Source organism: Callorhinus ursinus, unplaced genomic scaffold, assembly GCF_003265705.2.
Source record: "Callorhinus ursinus isolate GAN/ISIS: 27379988/994484 unplaced genomic scaffold, GSC_fseal_2.0 scaffold5, whole genome shotgun sequence".
NCBI lineage: Eukaryota > Metazoa > Chordata > Mammalia > Carnivora > Otariidae > Callorhinus > Callorhinus ursinus.
The window spans coordinates 21,009,165-21,028,027 of NW_027397067.1; the positions used below are offsets into that span (position 1 = coordinate 21,009,165).

The 18,863-nt window shown below is 44.4% G+C and overlaps 1 protein-coding gene across 4 annotated transcripts in view; it reads right to left on the bottom strand.

Annotated features, from left to right (window-relative positions):
- SLCO5A1 (solute carrier organic anion transporter family member 5A1) overlaps positions 1 to 8,051 on the bottom strand; it is a 300,426-nt gene extending 292,375 nt beyond the window's left edge. For 3 of the 4 annotated variants that reach the window (XR_012378229.1, XM_073892870.1, XM_073892869.1), the window contains exons 1-2: positions 7,643 to 7,688; positions 1,957 to 2,018 (exon numbers count right to left, since the gene is read on the bottom strand). Coding sequence is in view for 1 of the 4 variants with exons in the window: in XM_073892871.1 (XP_073748972.1) it covers positions 1,957 to 2,018; positions 4,960 to 5,058; positions 7,643 to 7,950 (469 nt within the window). In the remaining 3 variants the exon portion in view is untranslated. Of the gene's footprint in view, positions 1 to 1,956; positions 2,019 to 4,959; positions 5,059 to 7,642 lie in introns of all 4 variants that reach the window. The other variant, XM_073892871.1, reaches the window with a different exon arrangement.
- Positions 8,052 to 18,863: the final 10,812 nt, after the last annotated feature.

The window sequence follows — 18,863 nt, forward strand, 5'->3', positions numbered from 1 at the left end:
TTTCTTTCTTTTTCTCTCTCTCTTTCTCTCTCTCTCTTTCTTTCTTCTTAAGTAATCTCAACATCCAACATGGGGCTCGAACTCACAACCCTGAGATCAAGAGTCACACACTCTACCAGGTGCCCCACCTTATATTTTCTTCCCATCCTTTCCTGTCTCATTTTCCTTCACTCTTGTTGCCTAGGGTCCCACCTCCCAATAAAGGACCAGCATGTAAGCCTTGCTTCAGGCTCTGTTTTCTAGGAAACCTAGAATAGATAATGGGCTTACATTCCAGACCCAATTCCAATGCCTGTGCTCTTTCCATCATTCAACACCTACTTTATTGACCACCTACTGTATGCCAGTGCTGCCTCTCACTACACCTAATGTAAGGTGTACAGGAAGTGTGATGGTGGAAACTGGTGACTCCTTTTTCCAGGGGTAGAAAGGAGGTGAAGTTCTCTTTCCCAGGAGATGAGACTAGAAATGCGGTATGGAACCTGAGAAAAGTGGTAAGGGTTCAGAACGGCCACTGTGGGGAACAGGAGAGAGGCTAACTGCCCTCTAGGTGTGATTGGGACCCTGATGTCAAGCTGCAATGCTGACCTTTATTTCTAGAGGACTGATTTATAGTTGTCTAATCAATGGAAAGAGAGACCACATTCACATAACATTTATTACAACATATTGTTATAATTGTTCTTTTTTTTATTATGTTGTTAATTGCTTACTATGCCTAATTTATAAATTAAACTTTATTATAGGTATGTATTTATTGGGAAAACATAAAATATATAGGGTTTGGGGCGCCTGGGTGGTTCAGTCAGTTAACCGTCTGACTTTAGTTCGGGTCATGAGCTCAGGGTCCTGGAATCAAGCCCTGTGTTGGGCTCTGCACTCAGCGGGGAGTCTGCTTGTCCCTCTTCTCCTTCTGCCTCTCCCCTGGCTCCTGCTCTCTCTCAAATAAAATAAAATCTTAAAAAAATAAAAAATAAATATAAAAAAAAACACAACAGTTTAAAAATCTCCAAGCTAGGGATGCCTGGGTGGCTCATTCGGTTAAGCATCTGCCTTCAGCTCTGGTCATGATCCCAGCATCCTGGGATCGAGTCCCACATAGGGCTCCTTGCTCAACGGGAAGTCTGCTTCTCCCTCTGTCTGCTGCGCTCTCTCTCTCTCCGACAAATAAATAAATAAAATATTTAAAAAAAAATCTCCAAGCTAATTATCATACCTGGCAGTATTGTAAGGCTAATACTCTGCTTTCAAAGCACTTACGACTGAGTGGGGGTAGGGAAAGTAGGAAATAGAATAAAAATGTGGGCTTTGCTTCCAATATAGTATATACTGTGTTTAAAAATATCAGGGCAGGGGCTCCTGGCTGGCTCAGTCAGAAGAGCATTCGACTCTTGATCTCACTCCTGGTTGTGAGTTCGAGCCCCACAGTGGGTGTAGAAACTACTAAAAAATAAATAAATAAACAAAACTTAAAAAAAAATCAGGGCAGCTGTAAATAGCAGAAAGAAAGCTTTGCATGGAAAATAACAGAATAGGGACGCCTGGGTGGCTCAGTCGTTAAGCGTCTGCCTTCGGCTCAGGTCATGATCCCAGGGTCCTGGGATCGAGCCCCGCATCGGGCTCCTTGCTCAGTGAGGAGCCTGCTTCTCCCTCTCCCTGTACTGCTCCCCCTGCTTGTGCTCTCTCTCTCTCTCTCTGACAAATAAATAAATAAAAATCTTTAAAAAAAAAAAAAGAACAGAATAACTATTACTAACTTAAAGAGAATCTCATCTAGAGAAATACCCTGAAATTTCAACAAAATTAACCCCTAGTAATAAATATAATACAAAAATGTTATCTTGTTCCAGTTTTGATAATCAAGTAACCCAAATGGAAGACAGAAAATTCCAATCCTTCTGTTTTAAAACTTCAACTACAAGAACTCATGAGAATATGAATAGCTTTTCCACTTACAGGATGCTCTTAGAGATGGGGTACTGTCCTCTTTTCTTCTACTACTCTGCATGAAGTACAACCTGAAATTAAAGATTTCACAATGAGAGCTTCCTAGACACCAAAGCAGAGCTGTGAGATTATGCTTCTCTTTATTGCTGTACATGGGCCTTGTCAAATAGACCACAAATATGTGTGACATTATCTGAAAAGATGCAGTTATTCTTCCGTCTGAAGAATATGCGGTCTCCCTCCTATCCAGTTACTCAGTCTTTCACCTTGTTTGGTGTGACCCAGAAATTAACTTCATTTTACAGCTCATCACACTCAGCATATGCTCCGAGAAATGGATTCCTTTGTCCGGAGACCAGTAAAATCTCTGTCTCCCTTGGGGATTCTGCTATAGCATTTGTTCGAGGACAGTAATGGATGTCCTAACCAGTCCGTGTTTTCCAAAGCAATGACAACTCAAGGTCATATCTTCAAAATGAGGCATGTTCAATATAATGACTGCAAAAAAGTGTACACATGCAGCACACAGACATTCCTGGTGATGTCCGTCATGCATATTGCTTCTTTTTCCAATATGACATTTAATGGGGATTCTTATTCTAAGAGGCATTTTAAAAATCAACAAATCAATTTCTAGTAAGAAGCCTTTTGCATGAGTTAGAGCAAATGTTCAATGAGTCCCCAGTGTTTGCTGAGAGATGTGTCCACAACCAAAAATGTATACCACATGATTGATGAAAAAAATGGTCAAGATTACATATTCTCTCAAAATTCATGCCCCAAGCCAAAAAAAAGATTTAATTATGATCTCCACCAAACAACTTCAACAGATAGATCAGCAATTCTCTGTATGAAATTCTTAGACAAAATATTTTCAATGATTTGGAGTTTCTTGTTCAGGAAGATAAATTGCTCAGTAAGACTGAAGACTGAATACATTTCAGTAAAGAGGCTGTGACTTTACAAAGGAGAAAGAAAAAAAGAAAATGTCTAGAACGACAGGACATTTCCCCAAACAAATGGGAAAGAAAAATTTGGAATTTCAGGGAATGTGCCAAAAATGCTGCAGGACAAATCATAGAAAGTTATTCAAAGTCATATCATAGGGGCGCCTGAGTGGCTTAGTTGGTTGAGCAACTGCTTCCAACTCAGGTCATGATCCCAGGGTCCTGGGATTGAGCCCCGCATCAGGCTCCCTGCTCGACAGGGGGCCTGTTTCTCCCTCACCCTCTGCTGCTCCCACTGCTTGTGCTCTCCTCCTCTTTTTCTGCCAAAGAAATAAATTAAATAAATAAATAAAATCTTTCAAAGTCATATCATAAAACCAGAATACCAAATCTCTCTTGCAGGCGAGTAGATCAGGCAGTGCTTTCTGAGTATGAAAACTCAGCTAACAGAAATAGATCAATTATCAGCTCTTCTAATAACACAATAAAATAAATACCCTTTGACTGAACTAGAAGGAGGAAGGTGATTTTACTTTATGTATAACTTGAACTAATAGATGTGAATAGAATTTTTTACCCTGTTTATACACACACTTCCAACCAATTTAATTACTATAGTCTAGATTTTACTTGATGTCCATATTGCATATTATAAAACCATAAAAACCACCTGAGTATGGATTTTTCATGTATAGTCTTTACTTGAGACACTCAAACCAGTATGGGATTCAAAACTAAAAATGGTAACAAACATAAAAGTGAGCTTATCAAAATGAGCATGGCTCAGTCTAGTTAAGCTATTATAGAATTATGGGTGCAGGAACTCCTGGTCCTCCTGAAAGTATATTAGCCACCAGTGCACTGCCCAGCCTCTGAGACCCCCTCATTGCTCCTCCCTTGGTGGATGAAAGTTTTTAGTGAAATCCAGAACAGAGCTGTCTGAACAGAAAGAAAAAAAGAACAAAACTATATTGACACAATTTGGAAAATGATCACAAAAATGGTAGAAATCACTATTAGACTCAGTGTTTTCTCTCTTTCACTGAGTGTAATAAGAGACAAAAGCAAAATAATAGAAGACCAAAAAAAAAGGAAAAAAGGAATTGAAAAAAAAATCGGTCTATGAGGTAGATGCCAATAAAAATAATATCAGACAAATTTGAAATTAAGGCTGAGAGTCTTAAAGGGGACAAGAAGAATATTTTATATTCATAAAAGTTATGATCCACCAAAAATATAAAAGTCAGGAAACTTTATGTACCTAATAACAGATCAAAATATATACAGCAAAACCTGATAGCAGAACAAAAAGCTATTGACAAACCCAAAAGAAAGTGGGAGATATTAACCTATCACTCAAAAATCAACAGATCAAATTTATACAAAGATGTAGATAGAGGGATTAAAAAATACATCACACAGGTAGATTTTCTTACCTAACAACAACAAATACATATCCTTTTCAAACACTCACTGAATATTTGCAAGTATTAGCCACATATTAATGAGGCCAGTAAAAAAGTTAAATGAATTCCTCAAATTAGAAATTATAGAAGCTTGGGCGCCTCAGTTGGTTAAGCAACTGCCTTCGGCTCAGGTCATGATCCTGGAGTCCCGGGATCGAGTCCCACATCGGGCTCCCCACTCGGCGGGGAGTCTGCTTCTCCCTCTGACCCTCTTCCCTCTTGTGCTCTCTATCTCTCATTCTCTCTCTCTCTCAAATAAATAAATAAAATCTTAAAAAAAAAGAAATTATAGAAGCCACATTCATTGGCCATAATGTACTAAAATTATAAGTTAACCAAAAGGTATATCCCTTCTCTTCTTAGAATTTTAACCTTACTGTTCCAAAAAATTATTGGTTTAAGGAGGAAATCTCAAACTAGTCAGAAATCAAGAATGTGGCCAAAGTAATACTCAGAGGAATTACAGCCTTAAATGACTTTATTAGGAAAAAGTGTGCTGAATATCTTCTGCTGGTCTTTCCACATTCACTCTTCCCCTTCTCCATACTGTTTGGACCTGGAGAAAATGACCCTACGGATCGCATCAAAGAGCTCCCTACCCTCTGGAGTCTTCAGCACTGGCAGGTGTCAGAGAAGTGCATAAGGTCAGGTGTCTACTCCTCCAGACTCCCACGGTGGGGTCACTGAAGCTCTTCCTCCTTAGTCTACAGAAGACAGAGGTGTGCACACCTTTTAAGTAGTTCCTTTATTCAACTTTCTTCAAGCAACCCTCTTTCCTGCTAGAAGTTTGCCTGATATAAGACTGAAAACAAATAGTGTTTCAACTCAAGAAACTAGGAAGAAACACACACTATACCTCTAAAAAAGTAGGAACAGTAATGGATAAAGATAAAAATGGGCGCCTGGGTGGCTCAGTCAGTTAAGCCTCAGCCTCTTGATTTTGGCTCAGGTCATGATCTCAAGGTGGTAGGATCCAGCCCTGTACTGGGCACGAGCTGGGCATGGAGCCTGCTTAAGATTCTCTCCTTCCCTTTCCCTCTGCCCCTCCCCTCCTTTGCTTGCACGTGCATGCTCTCTCTCTCTTTAAAAAAAAAAAAAAGAAAGATGGGCGCCTGGGTGGCTCAGTTGGTTAAGCGACTGCCTTCGGCTCAGGTCATGATCCTGGAGTCCCGGGATCGAGTCCCACATCGGGCTCCCCGCTCAGCGGGGAGTCTGCTTCTCCCTCTGACCCTCTTCCCTCTCGTGCTCTCTATCTCTCATTCTCTCTCTCTCAAATAAATAAAATCTTAAAAAAAAAAGAAAGAAAAAGATAAAAACAAAAATCATTTATATAGGAAGCTTAAAAGCTACTAGAGTAGGGACGCCTGGCTGGCTCAGCCGGTTAAGCATCTGCCTTCAGCTTGGGTCATGACCCTGGGGTCCTGGGATCGAGTCCCGCATCGGGCTCCCTGCTCCTCTGGGAGCCTGCTTCTCCCTCCACATGCCACTCCCCCTGCTTGTGCTCGCTCTCTCTCTCTGACAAATAAATAAATACAATCTTAAAAAAAAAAAGCTACTAGAGTTGATCAACAAAACAAATGACCAATAAAAGAGAAAACTTTGTGTGGTATTAAAAAAAAAGACAAGAGAATAAGAATGAGGGAGAAACATGAATAACATTAGGAACAGAAAATAGACATAATCCAGACACCAAGGAACTTTTTAAATTATAAGAGAATGGTTTATACAACACTATACCAATACATTTAAGGACGAAGTAGGCCATAAACCTTTTTAAATGCTTATCCAAAACAAAATAATACCTGAACACAATTGTGAAAGTTAAATAGAAAAAAATAATAAAAAATAAAAGTTACATAGAGTTAATAGTATTATGTAAATCCCCCGGTTCTGATAATGTTTTATGGTTACAATAGGATGTTATCAGTGGGGAAATGGGATGAAAGTACATGGGAACTCTCTGTAGTATTTTTGCAACTTCCTGTTAGGCTAAAATATTTCAAAATAAAAACTTTTGAGACTCACACAGCTTTACAAAGTTATAGCAGGTCCTCACTCTAGCCCTCTAGGCTGTGATACCTATTCTCCCAAATAAAACTATAAACAGTAGCTATCCTCAAATTTCTTTTTTTTTATTTTTATTTATTTATTTGACAGAGACACAGTGAGAGAGGGAACACAAGCAGGGGGAGTGGGAGAGGGAGAAGCAGGCTTCCCGACGAGCAGGGAGCCCGATGTGGGGCTCGACCCCAGGACCCTGGGACCATGACCTGAGCCGAAGGCAGACGCTTAACGACTGAGCCACCCAGGCATCCCCATTTATTTGTCTCTTTGTTCTACTTTCTAGGTAATATCCTCAACTTCATCTTCTGATTTTCCAGCTCTTCTATTTTTTTGCTAACATATTTTTTAATTCCCAAGAGGTTCTTGTCTTCTGGGTTCCTGCTTAGAGCCCCTGCTTTTGGTCCATGAATGCAAGATCGTCTAGTACATCTCTGTACTAGAGGTCTGAGTTTTTTTTTTTTTAAGAAGTTTTCTCCTGCATGAGAGGCAGCCTACTTCATGTACATGGTTGCTGTTTTACACCAAGCTTTAGCCCTTGCCCAAAGAGTAGTATACAGATAGGTGGGTTATATATTAAAAATATACATTCATAAAAAAAAAATACATTCAGTATATGAAAGTACATATTATATGCATATTCATCTATCAAGGAACAACTTAAGAAGTGTAAGAGGTAGTCCCTTGCATTCAAGAAGTATACACAGTGAAGGGTATACAGAGCGTCAGACTTAGGGAAAATGAATAATGGAAACACTTCACAAAATGTTAGGTGAGTGGTCTGCACCAAGCTTGCACTCAGGCCTTCACCACTCCACTCTCTGACCAGCTCTCAGAACGGGAAGATAAGGATGGAAGAAAAAGGCTGCCCGCCTTTTGAGGCCTCGCTTCAGCCCTGCCCCACCGAGAAGCTCTCTCTGAGGTCCGGGACGCGTTCCAGCAAAAAGAAAAAAGATCACCAAGAGACACCGGTCGCCCCATTTCAGCGCGCAGGTAGACAGCCCCGAGTTAGATCCTTTCCTCAATTGGACGGTCTCTAGCCCCAACCCGAGCGGCTTCGAAAAGTCAGATGAGACTGGGCCCAGCCTCCAGGCTTAGGGCGGTGAGCCGGGCGGGCCGGGCTTCAGCCTGGAGCGGGTCAAGGAGCTCCAGCTGCTGGAAGCCCGACGCAGGCGGGCGGGGGCGGGGGGGGGGGGGTGTTGGGAGGGAGCGAGTTCGTACCTCAGTTCGCTCTCTCCTCTCCCTCTCTCTCCCTCTCTCTCCCTCTTTCTCTCTCTCTCTCTGCAGGACGCGCGCCGTCTGCGGCTGCGCTCGCCCGCCCCTTCTCTAGCCAGAGGCCAGACTTGTTGGCGGTGGGGCTTCCCACTCACTCCGGCGTGGGGGCTCGGGCAGGCAGCCGGGGGTGGAGGGGAGGAGGAGATCCGAAGGTGCGGGGTTAGGGAGGGAGAGGAAAAAGGAGGAAGGGGAAGACTGGGGGGGGGATCCCACGGCCAGCGACTCAGAGGAAAGCCACCAGTCGTCATGGCCATTGTCACGGACCCCCCCTGCCACGCCCACGCACGGGGGGATGGGCCGGGCCCTGGATGTCACCTGGGAGGGACATCCATCCACAAACTGATCTGGACCCTGTGTGTGCCTCTTCCCCTCCAGCACTCCCACCCCCACTCCCGATGCTGAGCCTCTGGGCTGGGTCACTCCTCCCCACCTGGGAAACTTCTGGCAGTCCCGGTGAAATCAGGGCCCTGCTTTCTCCAAGAAAGCTCTGAATAATAATTAAGGGGGGAGGGGAGAAAGCCAGAGGGTAAATCAGGAAAGTAATAACAATAGCCACTGTAGAGGTCTCAGCCACTGTCGAAGTCTCTGCCACGGTGCTGTCGCTGGGCTACGTCAGCACACCTGGGCCCACCTAAATCTTTCCATTCCTTCCCTACGTTTGGTCCCATTAGTTTGCGTCTAGACATCGATTCCAGTGAAAAACAATCCGGGATGTAGGCCAGTATTTGTCTACACAGATGTTTAGCACGGCTCTTGGTAATATTGAAAAATTGGAAGCTACCTAAATAGTCAACAAATACGCCATTGATTCTAAATCATGGTACATCCTTTTAGTGGAATTTAATGCGCACGTTTAAAGTCATTTTTGGAAGAATACTTAACGATAAACAGAAAGCGTTCACTACGAAGTAAGGGGGGGCAGTTTACAAAGCAATTTCTGTTTAATAAAGAAAACATATAGACATAATTTGGACAAAGACTGGAAAATAGTTTTCTCTCGGTGGCTGGATGCTAAGCATCAATTTTCCCTAAGGGTAAGAAGGAAAGAAGTTATTTTAGAATTCTCGACTCCGCTCCCCGTGGAATCCCCTCTCCCTCTTGCCTTGGGCTGTCACTCGGGGAGAAGGGTACTCGCTTGCCTACCCTCCGCGTCCCCCTCCCTCGGCTCGCCACGTGCGGAGGAACCCATGCTTCCAAGGTGCGAGACAAGCCGGGGCCCAGAGAGCCGGGTGGGGGCGCGCTGTGTGTGGCTGACGGGACTCCGCCTTGTGCTGGGGGGGCGGGGGGGGCGCGGGCCAGGGTCGTGGCGTCTCCACCCTTCTCACCCCGAGTGTTGATTTCGGGAATCGATCGGAAATTACAGGGCCAATTAAATGCCCTCGGATTTAGAGTTCTGGTTAGGCCCGAGAGGCTTCAAACAGCCCCTCAGCCCCTTGGAGGTCTCCTCCGCGGTGACCTTTGGCATCCCCTCACCCCGAAATCGCCGAGGGCAATCACTGTCGGTGGGAGGGTTTGTGCCGCGCCTCCCCCGCCGCGGCCCCCACCCCCGCCCCTGAGGCTGGCGGGGAAGGAAGATCTTAGCAGCTCAGAACACTCACCAGATCAACGCCCACTCGAGACCACAAAGCAAGGGGGGGGGGTGGAATCCGGGGTGGTCGCTGGGTCCCTCGGAGACGCAGTCAGGAGAGGGTGTCCTGGCCGTCTGCTGGCCACGAGGCATCTGCTTGCGGGTCCCTAGGAGCCGTGAACGTATTCTTCACAGCCTGTCATGTTTTCCACCCCATCCCCCAACAAACTGGCCGCCCTATTCTGTGCTTTTCTCTTTCTGCCTTAATTCCCCGGTTGGAGGCTGCTAGCTGTTTCTGTTGTTTTCCAATTCAAATGTTTATTAGCTTTGCACCCCAATGGAGCCTTTCCAAGTGGGGCCAAAAAAGAGGAAGACCTGACAATGGCGAATGTTAACCGAGATAGCGTCTACCTTGCATATTTGTTTGTTCACAGAAGACTTAGTGATAATAATAGAGTCCCACCTCCTCATTTGACAGATAAACAAACTGAAGCCAGTGGAGTGACAGGCCAGGCCTGGATGGTATGACACCTTCATTGCTTAGAGACAGTCTTGAAAGAATTCAAATAAGACCTGGCGAAGCTTGTTAGGAGGGTTTTCCTATCTAATTTCCCTCTGCCTAGTGACTAATGCCTGGAAAATTGTAGTTTTTATCTGTTTTAAATGAAAAGCTGTATGTACCAATCTCTGCATAGACATACACCTGCTGGTGAGAGTTTGGATTCTCTTTGGCCTAGCATTATATTGTGAGCTCTTCCCAATGTCAGGCTGGTTTGTAGAAAGAATGCCAAACATTCTTTGAAAAACTTCAACAGCCACCTAGTACCCCATTGTATGGATGCTACAAGCCCTGTTGCTGAACATTTATGTTGTTACCAGTTTTCGTTACCAACAACAGTGCAGTGCAGGCAAGAACACGTTTGTTCACAAACCTCTGCCCTTCTGACCCGGAAGAATGGATTCCTTGAACTGGAGTTACCAGGTTACAGACTAGACTTTCTTAAGGCTTTGGATGCACAGTGCCTAACTGCTTCCTAAAAGGATTGTGCCAGTTTTATACTGTTCCTGGTAGAATGAGTTTGCCCACCTCCTTTGACTACTGGTGATGTTGAGAACTTACTGAGTGCGTGAAAGTAACAAGGTCTAGAAGCAGCTAGAGGGTGGCCATATGGGATCTTCCAGAAGCATCACAGGGTAGTGTACTTTTTTTTTTTGAGAGAGAGAGAGAGTGCACAAGTAGGGGTGGAGGGGCAGAAGGAGGGGGGGAGAGAGAGAGAGAGAGAGAGAGAGAAAATCCTTTATTTTTTTAAGATTTTATTTTTTTAAGATTTTATTTATTTATTTGACAGAGAAAGACACAGCAAGAGAGGGAACACAAGCAGGGGGAGTGGGAGAGGGAGAAGCAGGCTTTCCCACGGAGCAGGGAGCCCGATGTGGGGCTTATCACAGGACCCTGGGATCACGACCTGAGCCGAAGGCAGACGCTTAACGACTGAGCCACCCAGGTGCCCCGAGAGAGAAAATCTTAAGTAGGCTCCAAGCCTAGCACCGAGCCCAATCTCACGATCCTGAGATCGTGACCTGAGCTGAAATCAAGAGTCAGATGCTTAACTGACTGAACCACCCAGGTGCCCCTGTGGTGAACCTTCTTTACTGCATCTTGAACCCACGGTGCTTGGCATCTCTAGCACCCAGAACCTTGCATGTTGTTGACTGAGTAAATGCATTCCCTCCTTGCCTCCCACCTCTCACCCCCAATCCTACAGGTCATACCGGGTAGATCTCTGGGCTGTCACCGCTGTCTGCTAGCACAAGGCATAATAAACTCATCATTGTGCTGTCTTTTCCTTCCTTGTCCTCACACATGCTGTGTTTTCCTATTTGTTCCTTTGCTTTGTGTCCTTGTCTTCCCTCTCCGGGCTGTCAGATATCCTGGGTAGCTGCTGTCACTCTTACATAGGGACATTTTGGTTCCACAGTAGTGACAAAGGGAAGGCCAGATCTTGTCTTTCTTTCATGCACTTGTCCATTCGTTTATATTATATCCAGGGCACTATGCTTGCTGGAAACATAGAAGGAAATAATACCGACTTTAATATCCAACATTTATTGAACATGTCCTAAATGCCATACACTGTGTAGGAACATGGTTTTACTTAATCCTTATCATAGCCCAATTAGGTAAGTACTATTATTTCCCCCATCTTATAGATAAGGGAACTGAATGCTTACAGAAGTTGAAGGTCACACAGCTGGTGAAATGGTGGAACCTAGACCCAAATCCAAGCAGGTGGCACTTAAAGCTAGATTCCAGAAGAGTGGGGAATGTTCCAGGCTGAAGGGATAGAATTAGTAAAGGCCCTGGGGCAGAGAACAGTTTGGCTCATTGGCCAGAGCACAGAGTTCCAAGAGGAGTGTGTCTCACAATGAAACCGGAGGCCTTGTGGTTAGGGTGAAAGGTGTTTTTTTCTTTTTTAAAGATTTTATTTATTTATTTATTTGAGAAAGAGAATATGAGTGGGGGGAGGGGCAGAGGGTGAGGGAGAAGCTGGCTTCCCACTGAGCAGGGAGCCCCACACGGGACTCGATTCCAGGACCCCGAGATCATGACCTGAGCCGAAGGCAGACACATATGTTGCGCCACCCAGGCGCCCCAGGGTGAAAGGTTTTGAATTATAAATGTGAAGTTAATTAAAGGTGCTCAAGCAAAGAAGTGATAACAGATTTGGGATTTGAAAAGATGCCTCTGGCCTGGCTGGGAAGCAAATGATTTGGGGAGGGGCGAGAATAGATGCAGTAGCTATCCCGTGGGTCCAGGTTGAGACGATGGGGCCTTGGTTCAGAAATGAACTGTATGGATGTGAGGTGTGACAACCAGGTTCCTAGGACAGTAGGTGACGGGACCATTCCTAAGACAGGGATATCTGGTGGGCAGTCAGGTTTGTAGGAAAGATCTTAAGTTTGGTTTCAGATGTGTCAAAATCAGTTCCTTCCAATGCACACAGATTCCAAGTAAGAAGTCAGATCACGGGACGCCTGAGTGGCTCAGTCGGTTAAGTGTCTGCCTTCAGCTCAGGTCATTATCCCAGGGTCCTGGGATCAAACCCCACATTGGGCTCCTTGCTCAGGGGGGAGTCTGCTTCTCCCTCTGCCTGCCGCTCCCCCTGCTTGTGTGCGCGCGCTCTCTCTCTCTCACTTGCTCTTTCTGACAAATAAATAAATAAAAACTTAAAAAAAAAAGTCATGTCAAAATGTAGGAATTATCAGGGTAGAGATGACCACTGGAGCTAGGGAGGGCAAGGCAGGAGACCGGAGTGACAGTGTGCAGTGAGGAGACAATGCAGGATGCTGGCATTTACAGATGAAGTCAGGAAGGGACTCTGTGAAGGCTCCAGAGGAAACAGGAGTGGCCAGAACATCGGGAGGATTGATGTGTTTCAGATGCAGACTCAACCTCTCCAACACCAGGTGGACATTAGAATATCCATGGGGTCTGGCTGGAAGGCAGGACCGGAAGTACCTTGACCTCTTTCTGGGCTCACACACTGTGAGGCTGCCTCTGCCCCCATGTGTTTCGGCAGGACAGGATTTTGAAGTGATTTTGACGGCCTTTCTTTGTCATTTCTTTCAGATTTTTACATTTATAGTCTCACCTAACAACAACAGAAAAGGGCTGTAATTTCACGAAAGAACACTTTTTTTCACTGTATACACTTTCATTACTCATAGTTCCATTATGTGCACTATTAGCCATTAACAAATAAATACAATTGAACATTTAAAAAATATCTTTAGAGGGACGCCTGGGTGGCTCAGTCGGTTAAGCGGCTGCCTTCGGCCCGGGTCATGATCCCAGGGTCCTGGGATTGAGTCCCACATCGGGCTCCTTGCTCAGCAGGGAGCCTGCTTCTCCCTCTCTCTCCTTCTGCTTGTGCTCTCTCTGTCAAATAAATAAAATCTTAAAAAAAAAAAATCTTTAGAACTGCACTAACAGAAATAGTGAATCAAATTCTGAACCCTAACCTTTAGCAAACACCATTGTACAAGTCCCAATTTTTTTCCTATATCCCTCAATGACCAGCCTCATTGAGGCACTATTTTTTCCTCAACAAAACTGATTCTGTCCACAGTCATTGAGTCCCAGCCGTGCAAGACACACAGCTGCTGAGATGCTCCAGATTAGGGGCTCGGTACGTATTTATGAGTGTGAGACGTTGGGGAGGTAGGGAAGAAGAGAAGAATGGAAAGATATTCTTGCCAAAGAGAGCCCATAATTTTGTGGTAATGACTTTTTTTTTTTAAAGATTTTCTTTAAATTACAGCACTATGCTTATTTCCTATGAAATTGGTGGAAAATAAGTTTTTGTGAGCTCTGAATCAAATAGGCATGCGAATATCAAATGCTCTATGGGAGACGAATAGTTTTACATAATGTATAAAGACCAGTGGATTTGTGTTTGAAATGAAAAAATTGACTTAAATCACCCTGCGTGATGGTGGTATGCAGTGCACCCTGCATGGGAGCCAATTTCAGCATATTTGCTTTTTAGCAGTTTATCAAGCAATCATTAAGTGAGTTAACTCCACATCCAGGGAATGCTGATGGCAGCATTAGCCATAAATAAATAAGCTAATATTTACCATAACTAAATGAATAGGCTTTTCCTTGGTGTTTTATGGCCTGAAAAGTACGCAGCTTTTCATTAAAGGAATCATTTGAAAATGTGGAAACTGATACCGCCACAGTTCAGTGCTCTCTGCCCATTGATAATGGGCTCTGTATTCGTTGTGGGGGTGGGAGACTGATGTCCATTTACTTTAGCAAAGATTGTTATTGAATGAAATCTTTAATGGGGGCGTTTATGATCCCACTCAGCTAAGAGCTCAGGGCTGCCTTAGAATAGTCTTTCCCTCCACCTTGACAGCTCTCAGACAATCAATACAGGTAATATGTCAGCTGGTGGTCAGCAGCCCTGTAAGTAGAAAGGTAGAGCTGAAATGGAAACTGACAGGTAGCCACTTAGAGAGGGGGTATGGGGTAAACACTCTGAAAGTGAAGCTTCTCTCGGGAGTGAGGGAGGGTCCAGCCCTCACATTACAGTCAGTGCTGGGATCCCATAGGAAGAGACTAGGAACAAAGACTAGCTAACAGGGGAAAAGCCATTCAGAGCTTAGGAAAGGCCTTCCATCTGGGTGGAACTTTTTTCTTTTTCTTGGCGGGGAGTGGTACTTTTAGCACCCCAGAATTCAAATGGTTTGTCCATTTGTAGTATCTGTCATTGTCTCATTTTGTAAAAAACTGTTTTTTAAGTAACCTCTACACCCACTGTGGGGCTTGAACTCACAACCCCGACATCAAGAGTTGCATGTGCCCCATTTTTTTTTAATTTTTAAAAATTGTGGTGAAATAGGGGCACCTGGCTGGTTCACTTAGTAGAGCATGCCACTGTTGATCTCGGGGTTTTAAGTTTGAGCCCCACGCTGGGTGTAGAGGATACTTAAAAACAAAATCTTAAAAAAATACTGTGGTAAAATACACAAAAAAGTTACCATCTTAACCTTTTTTTAAAAGATATTTGTTTATTTGAGAGAGAGAGAGTGAGAGAGAGAGCATGAGAGGAGAGAGGGCCAGAGGGAGAAGCAGACTCCCCACTGAGTGGGGAGCCTGATGCGGGACTCGATCCCGGGACTCCAGGATCATGACCTGAGCCGAAGGCAGTCGCTCAACCAACTGAGCCACCCAGGCGCCCGCATCTTAACCGTTTTTAAGTGGCACTGAGTACATTCACATTGTTGTGCAGTGAGCACCACCATCCAGCTCTAAAATTCTTTTCATCTTGCAAACCTGAAACCCTGTCCCCACTAAACAATAACACGGCTTTTCCCATTCCCCAGCCCCCGGCAGCCAACACTCTACCTCCTGTCTCTATGAATCTGAGCACTCTAGGTACCTCATAGAAGTAGCCCAGTATTTGTTTTCTTGTGACTGGATTACTTCACTTGGCATAATGTCCTCAAGGTTCACCCATGGTGTGGCACCTATCAGAATTTCCCTTCCTTTTTTTTTTTTTTTAAAGATTTTATTTATTTATTTGAGAGAGAGAATGAGATAAGAGAGAGAGAGCATGAGAGGGGGGAGGGTCAGAGGGAGAAGCAGACTCCCCGCTGAGCAGGGAGCCCGATGCGGGACTCGATCCCGGGACTCCAGGATCATGACCTGAGCCGAAGGCAGTCGCTTAACCAACTGAGCCACCCAGGCGCCCAGAATTTCCTTCCTTTTTAACACTGAACAGTATCCTATTGTACGTATATATCACATTTTTATTTTATTTATTTTTAAGATTTTATTTATTTTTTGACAGAGAGAGAGACAGCGAGAGAAGGAACACAAGCAGGGGGAGTGGGAGAGGGAGAAGCAGGCTTCCTGCTGAGCAGGGAACCCGATGCGGGGCTCGATCCCAGGACCCTGGGATCATGACCTGAGCCGAAGGCAGCCGCTTAACGACTGAGCCACCCAGGCGCCCAAGAATGCTATCTTTTAAAAATGACTGACATTTCCCAAACTTCTGGTAAGAACCATCTGGGTGTTCATAAAAACTCCAGATTCTTTGATCCTCACCTCACCCAGGACTGGGAGCCTGTGGTTTCGAGGAGGGTTCCGGGGACCTGAGGTTTAATAGGCAATCCCAGGCGATTCAGATCTTTAGGCAAGTTTGAGAAACTCAGGCTTTCGCTTGATACAGACCCCTTCACTTCCAACAAGCTCCTTCTATTTGGGAGTTAAAAACATCACAAACTTGATAAATGAATGGCTGGTTGTATTGCTTTCAAAATATGGATTCTTGGTCTTGGAGTTTGTTACCTATTATTAGAAAGCTAGGGGCCAAGCACTATCACAGGATGAATGAGGGAACATCTGTAACCACAAACCCACTCTTCTCATTTTACATCTGAAATTAGTCTTTAAGTCCGGACTGATAGACCCACAGATGACTGACCTTGATTGTGGGATTACCTTCCTCAGAATTCCCCTATTCTGCATTGAAGTATATCTGTAATTAATATCATTCACACAGACCCCCCATTTTTTAGTGTCTCTTGACATTTTGTCTTTGTTATTCAAGTAATACAGATTATAAACACCCATTTCTTCATATGTATTTCCCTTCACTCAAATCCTGCCACTCCTTGAAAAAAAATTGCATGTAAATACCCTGGCAACTAATGAACCAGGAGAGGCCTTTACAATTTGTTTTCTTTATTTTTTTTAAGTTTATTATTATTTTTTTTTAGTAATGTCTACACCCAACATGGGGCTTGAACTCACGACCCCAAGATCGAGTCCCATGCTCTACTGACTGAACCAGCTAGATGCCCCTAAGGCCTTTGCAATTTGAGATTTCATTTATTTATTTATTTGACAGAGAGAGACAGTGAGAGAGGGAACATGAGCAGAAGGGGGAGCTGGAGAGGGAGAAGCAGGCTCCCTGCCGAGCAGGGAGCCCAATGTGGGGCTGGATCCCAGGACCCCGGGACCATGACCTGAGCCGAAGGCAGATGCTTTCCTGACTGAGCCACCCAGATGCCCCAAGGCCTTTGCAATTTGTATCAACGTTCCTGTCACCCATGGTCAAGGGTCTTCTTCCTCCAAACTTCACTGGCAAGCTGAGCTGGGGATAGCCAAAAGGGGCTTTGGTTTTTGTATTTGAGCACTATCTTCAGCATTCGCCCTTCCAGGCCATTCAGTCCTCCCATCTGGCAAGTGGAAGACTGGAATCCTACCTCAAGCCTGCTCTTGACTGCCCAGCCCTAGATCTCTAGTCACCTGGAAAGATTTCAGGCCCTCCTCCTAAGGGAATAAACCTGCCTTGGGCTTGCCCAGGGGCTTATTTGTGGCTGAAAGGGTTTCGTATTTAAGAATGGGAATGGCCATGAGGTGCCTGGGTGGCTGAGTCAGTTAAGCATCTGCCTTCGGCTGGGGTCATGATCCCAGGGTCCTGGGATCGAGCTCTGCATTGGGCTCCCTGCTCTGCGGGGAGCCTGCTTCTCCCTCCCCCTCTCCTTCAGCCTGCCACTCCCCCTGCTTGTACTCTCTGTGTCAAATAAATAAATAAAATCTTAAAAAAAAAAAAAGAATGGGAATGGCCGGAAGACATGAACAGATACTTCCCAAAGAAGACATACAAATGGCCATCAGACACATGAAAAAATGCTCCACATCATTTGGCATCAGGGAAATACAAATCAAAACTACAATGGGATACCACCTCACACCAGTCAGAATGGCTAAAATTAACAAGTCAGGAAATGACAGATGTTGGCGCGGGTGTGGAGAAAGGGGAGCCCTCCTACACTGTTGGTGGGAATGCAAGCTGGTACAGTCACTCTGGAAAAGTGTGGAGGTTCCTCAAAAAGTTGAAAACAGAGCTACCCTACGACTCAGCGATTGCACTACTGGGTATTTACCCCAAAGATACAAATGTAGTGATCTGAAGGGGCACGTGCACCCCGATGTTTATAGCAGCAATGTCCACAATAGCCAAACTGTGGAAAGAGCCCAGATGTCCATCAACAGATGAATGGAGAAAGATGTGGTACATATATATAATGGAATTCTACTCAGCCATCAAAAAAAAAAAAAAAGAAATCTTACCATTTGCAAGGACCGTGGTTGGAACTGGAGGGTATTATGCTAAGTGAAATAAGTCAATCAGAGAAAGACATAGGATCATATGTCTCACTCATATGTGGAATTTAAGAAACAAAACAGAATCATAGTAGAAGAGAGGGAAAAATAAAACAAGATGAAACCAGAGAGGGAGACAAACCGTAAGAGACTGTTAATCATAGGAAACAAACTGAGGGTTGCTGGAGGGGAGGGGTTTGGGGGATGGGGTAACTGGGTGATGGACATTAAGAAGGGCACGTGATGTAATGAGCACTGGGTGTTATATAAGACTGATGAATCACTGACCTCTACCTCTGAAACTAATAATACATTATATGTTAATTAATTGACTTTAAATTAAAAAAATAAAATTAAAATTAAAAAAAAGAATGGGAAACAGAAATAGTAACCATCCTCTAAAGGAGAAACTGGAACAACCTTGGAAGACACCTTGCCCATTTTTAGCGGAATAAAGTTTCAAAATCAAATTGAAGAATTTGGCCCTGGCACCTTTGAATCAGATAACCCACAAGAGTGGAAGTCACCAGGAGGACTCCTGCGCACCTTCCCGTTCGGGTACTCACAGTCTTGCAGCAGTCAGAGGTTGGGAAAACCTTTGCAAAGGAAAAATCCTGCTGCTGTCAAAAACAAGCTCGAAGTGATGTGGGCGGGCTGTGTTTGCCTTCTTAGTTGTCTTCCTGTGTCTAACTGGTGAAAAATGAGGAAAGATCACATATTTGGTTCTAAAATCTTACCTGTTATTTTTATTAGCATTTTATTTTATTTTATTTTATTTTATTTTTTAAAGATTTTATTTATCTATTTGAGAGAGAGAGAACGAGAGATGGAGAGCATGAGAGGGAAGAGGGTCAGAGGGAGAAGCAGACTCCCTGCTGAGCAGGGAGCCCGATGTGGGACTCGATCCCGGGACT